At 55.6% G+C, this 7,907-nt stretch overlaps 1 protein-coding gene across 1 annotated transcript in view; it reads right to left on the bottom strand.

Moving 5' to 3' along the window:
- The window catches only part of INHBB (inhibin subunit beta B), a 28,612-nt gene that overhangs the window by 5,867 nt on the left and 14,838 nt on the right, over window positions 1-7,907 (bottom strand). The window contains exons 4-5 of the mRNA XM_004388014.1: window positions 7,265-7,354; window positions 6,872-6,984 (exon numbers count right to left, since the gene is read on the bottom strand). Of these exons, the coding sequence (XP_004388071.1) occupies window positions 6,872-6,984; window positions 7,265-7,354 (203 nt within the window). The remainder of the gene's footprint in view (window positions 1-6,871; window positions 6,985-7,264; window positions 7,355-7,907) is intronic.

Below are 7,907 nucleotides of genomic sequence, written 5' to 3'. Positions count from 1 at the left end.
GAAGGCCCCAACGAGGCGGCTGGGCCACTTAGCAGTCAGAACCCAATAAGGGAGGGTTCCAGACCCCGAGGTGCCACCACCAGCCCTGCCACACCGACCTCGAGCGGCCGGATCCGAGGCGCTATCAGTGGACCCCCCAGCCCCGCACAGAACCCCAAGTGCAATCCGGTACCTGGCGCCCCTCCTCACGCCCCCACCTGGGTCTGGTGGTGTCAGGAGGCAACACAATGCCCACAGGGCGCAGCGCCCAGGACTAGGAACACGCCCCCACCCCCTCTCCTGCTCGGGGACTTCCACCCACCACGTCCGCACCCCGAAATAGCCCCGACTGCAAGGAGGTCATTCCAGCTTTCCTATAACATTGGTGAACTGAGGAAGAGCCAGGCCGAGCGTGGCCTCCAGCTTGGGGCCCTACTCCCTCATCGTGAGCCTGTCCGGGACACGCCGCGGAGCTCGGCCTGGGACCACAGCCTAGCCGCCGCCCGCAAGTCTGGAGGCCGAGCGCCCCCTCCCTCCCAGTCGGTGGAACCGACCCGAAGGCGCTCGGGCCGCTCCGCAGGGCAAAACTGGAGCCAGTCTGGGTTTGCCAACCGGAAGTGAGAATGCCAGGCCCGGAGGGTCCCTGAGATGGAAGCCTTCCCCGGAGCTCCAAGGAAGCTCCACACCACTCGGTCCTCTTGGGTTTCCACACTGTGCTTTGTCCCGGAACCGGTGAGCGGCAGGCAGGAACAGGCGCTTCTGCCTCCTGCAAGGTGCGGCCTGAGCCCACCTGTGTGCTTTTCTCAGCTCCTGCCACCAGCCGCTTGTGCTCCAGGCCCGAGCTCTGCCCCACCGCCACAACCCCAGCCACTCGGCAAGCTCATTCTCAAAGACCCTGCCCACTGTCCCCTCCTTGGTGAAGCCCCCGTGCCCTCTTGTGCCCTGAATAGTTATTTGCTTTTATCTTGTCACTTGTCTGCCTCATGGGCCCTGTCTGGTACCAGATCCGGCAGTGATCGGGGGAGCTTAGTGAATGAATGATTGCTTGAATGAGTGAGAGAAGTCATTAAGTCAGCGATGGATGTAACAGCCCCAACTCCCCAGCACAAGCCCTCACGGTAGTGTTCCTGGCCTGCCTGGCTCCAGCCCTTCTTACTGCCAGCCCCGCCTGGGGGAATGGGTCTGGGGGAGGGGAGGGGCGGCATCCTGCCCACTGACCCTCTGAGCTAGAGAGAGGCAAAAGCCACCAGGTCCTCACTGGTGGAGGGAGGGAAGGGGAGGCTGAAAGGAGGGTCCGCACTTTGCTCCCCTGGTGGAGCGGGCCGCCAGCCCCGCTGCCGGTCATCTGCTGGGAGGGAACTGGGTCAAGCGGTAGGCAGAAACCATCTGCTCGAGAAGCTGGGATTATCCCGCCCTCTGCTGATCCCCCAGCCCGCAGGAGCCAAGGGTGTAAATTGAGTTCTTGCAAATCACCTTGTGCTTTCAGGGGAGGGGAGAGGGCTCCCCACCCCCTCCTGAGGGGCAAGAACCTGTTCCTGGTGCTTCAGAGCCTCGTTTAGCACTGGGTAGGGTTCTCGGTCCACTGATGACCTCAGCCTCCAGTCTCTGCCGTGGATGTGACGGCACCTGTCAGTTTTGAATACAATAATGCACATCAGTGTTGTAGCCGATGCCCTCAGCATGGGCTGCAGGGTCGGCAGCCCCTACTCAGGATGCTGGATCCCTGCTGCCATCAGGGGACCCTGGTCCAATAGGGAAGTGACACGATGGATTCAGGTACACAGGAGGGTGGGGAGGCTTCCTCCAAAGAGTTCGGAGCACTCACACCGTTTTTTTTGCATATCCTATAATTGTCAATTAGGGGATGATGAAACTATCCAAAAGTGACAAGGCAAACCACAAAAACTGGAGCCTTAGGGCTTGTCTCAGGCCAGGTTCTCCAGAGAAGCCAAACCAGCAAAGCGTATAAACACATTTAGAGAGATCTATATCAAGGAAATGGCTCCCGCGGTTGTAGAGACCAGAACGTCCCAAGTCTGTGGGTCAGGATAGAGGCTTCTTCTGATTCACGTAGCCACAGGTGCTGGCGAACCCAAGATCGGCAGGTCAGAGAGCAGGGCTCTTGCTCACAGGCTGTGAAGATCGATGAATCCCAAGACTGGCAGGCAAGACCACAGTAAGCTGCTAGCTCAGGTTCCAACAACTGGAGGTCAGGCCAACAGGAGCCAGCTGCAGGATCCAGAGCGAGCAAAAGCCCACGAGCCTTGCCAGAAGGTCCACTTATATTCAGATGCAGGCCGTGCAGCCAAGGAAACTCCTTTTCAACTGATTGGCTACTCCTCACAGCAGATCCCATCGTGGGGATGATCACAACATCGTCCAACTGCCAAACCACTGAGAATCATGGCCCAGCCAAGTTGACACAATATCTCAACCATCACAGGGCTTGTTTGCAAAAAGAACTGAGAGCTTGTGTGCAGTTCCTGGCCGCTTGGCCCCTGCCGGTTGTAGGGGTAAAGAGAGGGCCTTCTCTGGGTGGTGCAAACAGATTACTCACCCAGATGCACCTCGAAAGACCTCGTGATCCACTTCCAAAATTCTGCTGTTGAAAGCCCTGTGATGCACACTTCTACTCTGACACTTGTAGGGTAGCCATGAGTTGGAGTCAACTCAATGGCAGCCGGTTTGATCTGGGTTCACATCAGTGGGCTGAAAGGAAGGAGCTGCACGCCAGGCCAGACTCTGAGTCCTGCCCCACCGGCTGCCCAAGGCATGGGAGATGGGCAGCCCAGGCCTGGAGCCAGGTGCAAAGGAGGCAAGCTTGCCTTTGTAAAGGCTTAGACACCAACATGGAGCCCCGCAGAATGGCCCAAAGTCACCTCATGCCTTGGAGATACTGAGTCAAGTCCTTGATGGGCAGGGAGAGTGGGGGTGGCAGGGCTATTTTGATCAGACAGCACCATATCTCCCACCGGGGCAATGGAACTGCACCAGTCATTGAGGCCCTCAAGAGGTAGGAGCTGGCTGCATCCTTAGATCCTGCCAGGTCCTTGGCAAGTATAGTTGCACAGCCTGTCATCTCGGGCAACTTGTGAGCTCCTTCTGTAGCTCCCCAGTACCCAGTGCGGCGTCTGACTCAGTGAAGGCTTATGAGCTAGTTCATCTTGAGTGGCGCAAACAGTTAAGCACTCCATTACTAGCAAAAGGTTGGCGGTTCAAACCTACCCACAGGCACCTCAGAAAACTGGGATCTGCTTCTGAAAGTTCACAGCCTTGAAAACCCCATGAAGCAGTTCTACTCTGCACACATGGGCCGTCGCGTGTCGCAATGGACTTGTTGGTAACTAACAACCATGGGTAAAGGGGCTAAGGTGCCAACGTGTAGCTTGACCAAGATCCTGCAGATCAGCAGTGGGTGTGAGACTCAAGCATTGGCTGTGCCCTCGTTCTAGGCCCTCCTTCTCGAAAAGCATAGGCAAGCACCTCAGGCACACCGCACCTTTGGATCTCCACTCCATATGCTAAACTCGGCTTTAACGCAAAGCCATTTTGTAGGGCTTCTCATCTGGAGAGCCGTTTTTGAGCTTACTCCTTCAGTTCCCTACCCTCTGAAATCTATTGCTTGTTTGGTAACAAGAGCCCTGGAAGTCACTGTGTTCTGGGTCCATTCCCAGTAAGACCAAGAAGCCGGAAGGATCTAACTTGAAAGGCGCTAGAGGAACCCGCCTCCACTTCCCCAGAGTAAGGGCTGGGGCCTACTCGAGGCTGAGCAAGAGTAGGATTTGACGTGTTTTGAACACTTGGGAAATATTTCAACAGCAGGCCCGTGGGGATGGTTGTCCAAGTTGGTATATTTTCTAGAAAAGAAAAAATAAGAGGTGCTAAATACAGCAGTTGGTTAGTGGCCCACTTCAAATTGCTAATCGGAAACTATTCCTGGCTTGTAATTCTTTCCCATTCATTCAATAAGCGCGCTGAACCCGGTTCTGGGGATGCACGAGGATATGTCATAGTTTCTGACCCTCACATCCCCAATCTACTGCGGAGACCAATACACGAACATTTACTCGTGATGATAACTGAGGTGCTGGAGGTACAGTGGGGCAAAGAGAAGGAACACCCCAGTCTGCCAGGAGGAGTGTCGGGAGGCAGGATTTGCGATGAGCCTTGAAGCACCAAGAGGCATTTTCCAGGTGGGCATGAGCTAGGGAAGGTGGTCAAGACGAGGAGCAAGGGCGAGTCTAGGGTAGCTAGGCCAGAGAGGGCCAGAAGAGGGTGTGAAGGCTGGAAGGGCATGTGACCCCTTGCAGGGGTGTTTTAGGGGGACATTGGCAGCTGCCAGGCCCAGGCCAGTGGCGAGAAGATGAAGACCAAATGATGGAGAGAATAAGGATCAAGGGCAAAAACGGGGATTGGACTCCTTCCATCAGATCACCAGGACTGGGCGGCTAATGGGAGGTGGGAGGGCTGAGCAAGAATTGTGGAGGATCCCCCCACCGCATGGGAGTCCCTATACTGTATCCAGCTCTCAGATGCCCGTGTATGGCCAAGAACTCAATCAGCTGGTTATTTTGTAGTCAACAAAGGAAAAGTAGAGTATGTCTGAGGTTTCTTCGCTTCTAGTCTCCAGACCCCACTGCGCCCACTTTGGAAACACTTGGGTTCAAGGACCTAAGTCCCTTAAAGAGCATTTGTTGGTCCTCAGGGCTTCCTGAACTTCCAAGCTCGCCTTTGCGGTCTATTCCTTGGAGGACAATGCCTGTCCAATGAGCCACCATCCAAGAAAAATGCAAAGCCAATCCAAGACACCATTTCTTAGAGTCCTTGAGGGGTGCAAAGAGTTAACGTGCTGGGCTGCTAACCAAAAGTTTGCAAGTTCAAGTCCACCCAGAAGCATCTCGGAAGAAAGGCCTGGCAATCTACTTCTGATAAATCAGCCATTGAAAACGCTATGGAGCACAGCTCCACGCTGACACGCATGGAGCCGCCACGGGTCAGAGTCAACTCAGTGGCAACTGCTGTAATGTGTGACAGGACAAAGCAGAAAAAAACAAAGGTCATGGCTTTGGAAACCCTATGGAGCAGTTCTACTCTGCACACATGGGGTCACAGTGAGTCGGAATGGGCTCCACGGACGCTGAGAACAAAATGCAGATACAGGTAAGACATCCTTCTTGCTTTTTAAACTGAACCAATAAACACGTCAGTCCATCTATGGATACAGATAATAATATATCCTGAGGCCCTGTGTTCCTGAGTCCACACCCCCAGCTGCACGCGTGCACTCTGCCGTCAGATAAATCCATACCGTGTCGCTCCCGCGGCAAAGTAGCTCAAAAAGAGAACCATCGTGAGGTTGTGCTTCACACCGATTCTCCCCTTCCTTACAGAAGACTCTAATTGAATTTTCCCAATCAGTCAATCCGGCTGCCTTGCCATTGAAGGGAACTCCGCAGGGGGATCCACCTTGGTTGTAGAGGAAGAAAAAAACACCAGGGCCATTACAAGCTTCGTCTCCCTCCCAGCCCGGCCTATTAAGTGGCTCATAAAGCTGGGTTAATTTCAAGTCCTCTCAATTTTCAGCCCTTTCATTTGGGCCTGGCCCCCTCAACCCCGCCCCTCTCCCCAGCCCGCCCCTCCCCCACCCTGTCCCCAGCCTCGGGGCGGAGCCATGGGGCCACGCACTTGTCACACCCCTCACCCTTCTCTTCCCTCCGCTGAGCTCCCCACACTCGGTCCCCACCCCCAGGCCCCTGGAGTCAGGTGCTAATCTGGGAAAGGAAGCATTTCTCCCACACCTTCCTGGGCACATTCCGCTCTTTCAGAGCTTTGCCTTTTCCATGCATGAGACTGTAGGTTGAAACGCGGGAGAGAAAAAAATGAATGAAAAGGGAAGCATCAGATTTTTGCTTGGTGGATAAATGTTTTTATATCTAATTAGGAGCCCCCGCTGTGAGGGAGCTAAAGTGTTTTAGTTCTGGCCTAGTGAAGGACAAACACCTCTTGTGCATGCGCTCTTGAAGCTGGTAAAAGATTCCCAGCGTCAGGCCACATGAGCACAGGCGGACAGAACCGAGCAGAGCCCAGCTCCCAGGCAGCGCCTCGGGGCTCCACCTGCCAGCGGGCCGGGCGCCCACAGAGTTTGCAGTGCCAACTGATCTCAAGGCAGAGAGCTGAGGATTTGCCCATATGCACCTTTCCCAAAAAGAAAGCGGGGAGAGAGAGAGAGAAAGGAAGGAAGGAGGAAGGGAGGGAGGGAAGGGAAGAAAAAGCAAGCAAGCAAGAGGAGGAAGAAACGAAGCAAGCATCTTTAGGATGAAGAAATACAAAACGTGAAACTTTCTTTGATCTTCAGCCGCCTTCAAGTGGCTACTCCTCCCCATAGCCCCACCACTTCCTACTGATCGGAAATAGCAGTACAGAGCAAGCCACTTGATTAAAAATAAAGAAGAACTGGCCGGCTCCTGAGTTCGCATCACGGACACGGGCCCTAAAATGCTCACCAGCTGACCGGCATTCTCATCAGACCAAAGAAGGTAAGTCTGTGCATGGTAGTAAAATCTCTCTATGGCATTGTGTCTGCAAATAATGTAGTAAACCTGGGATTTCCTTGAGCTCAGCTAACCCAGAATCCTTTATGGGTCAAATCTGTGCAGCCTCTTGGAGACATTCATTTATCTTGTGCATATTGGGAATAATTAACCTCTCCAGCCCCGAGGACGTGCTCGGGGTCCGGGGCCCCTCTGCGTGATCTCCAGCCCTCCCAGAGACCTCCATCTATTGTGCAGAGCTGTTCTTTGCTTCGTCATTCAATGCACTTGCACAGAGGACCTACTAGGAAGACAGCCCTGCCTGGGCAATGGCAGGACGGCCCACACTGTCCTGCTTTTACCGTCAAGAGAGGGCCGGGCACCCCGGAGCAAGCCCTCAGCCCCACTGGAAGGCAGTGTGGTAGGGGCGCCGAGGCGGGAGGCCATGGGTGTGCAGAGGATGGAAGAGGTGAACCTGGAGGAGGCAGGGCAGAGCGCTCAGGGCCGGGGAGGGCTATCTGGCCAGGGCCCCCCCCCCAGAGAGCAGACTGCCCCAGCATCGAGGACGGCAGAGCAGGGGGACGGGCGCCCAGTCGTGGTGACTTCCCAGGGCCGCCTCGCCAGCCTTGAGCTTCCCATGCCGTTGAGAAGAAGACCTTGAGGGTCTAAGCCGTCGTTATTTGGAGTTTTCTGCTCTCTGCAGCCAAACTTATGTTAACTAATACAAGCCGCCTGAAGCTGAGATGGCTGCCCACCGCCGAGGGGGCGGACGAGCAAAGAGGGAGACAGAAAAGCAGCGGTCAAGGACACGGAAGGAGGACCAGGACAGGGCGGTGTCATAGCAGCTGGGGGTGACAGGAAGGGGATGGCCGAGGTGCCAAATGGAGCAGGGTGGTCCCCAAAGGAGGAGACCCCAGGAGACGGCACTGTCATTGGCAATTTGGGGCAGAAGGTGGGCGGTTGGGCGGGAGGAGGCCGATGTTCTCGTGATTAATACACTAACGGGGGAGGAAGACACTGGGGATGCAGGCGGGCCCTGTCTTCTCCCCAGTTCAGGCCAACAGGGAGCCGGAGCTGCAAGGTAGGGGCAGGTCCCTTCAGCTGGGCAGCCCCCAAGAGTGGAGGCCCAGGACGGCCGGCACACAGACTACAGGGGCTGCCCTAGCCGTTGGCCAGCCCCAGGCTCCAGGGCAGCGAGAAGGCCCCAGTCCCCAGGGGAAAGGATTGCTGGGGGGCATGGGGGCCCCAGACCCTGATCTTACACCAAGAGGTGGAAATTAGGACCCAAAGTGAGGTCCGGTCTATGAATTAGGGCACATGGGATGGTGGTGGGTCTGAGAAGGACATTGCGGGACTGAATTCGCAGGACTTGATGGTAGGGGTGTGTGTGTATGTGTG

Source organism: Trichechus manatus, unplaced genomic scaffold (assembly GCF_000243295.1).
Source record: "Trichechus manatus latirostris isolate Lorelei unplaced genomic scaffold, TriManLat1.0 scaffold00203, whole genome shotgun sequence".
NCBI classification, from domain to species: Eukaryota; Metazoa; Chordata; class Mammalia; order Sirenia; family Trichechidae; genus Trichechus; species Trichechus manatus.
The sequence above is the reverse complement of the archived record's forward strand: the minus strand, read 5'-3'. Positions and strand labels throughout refer to the sequence as shown.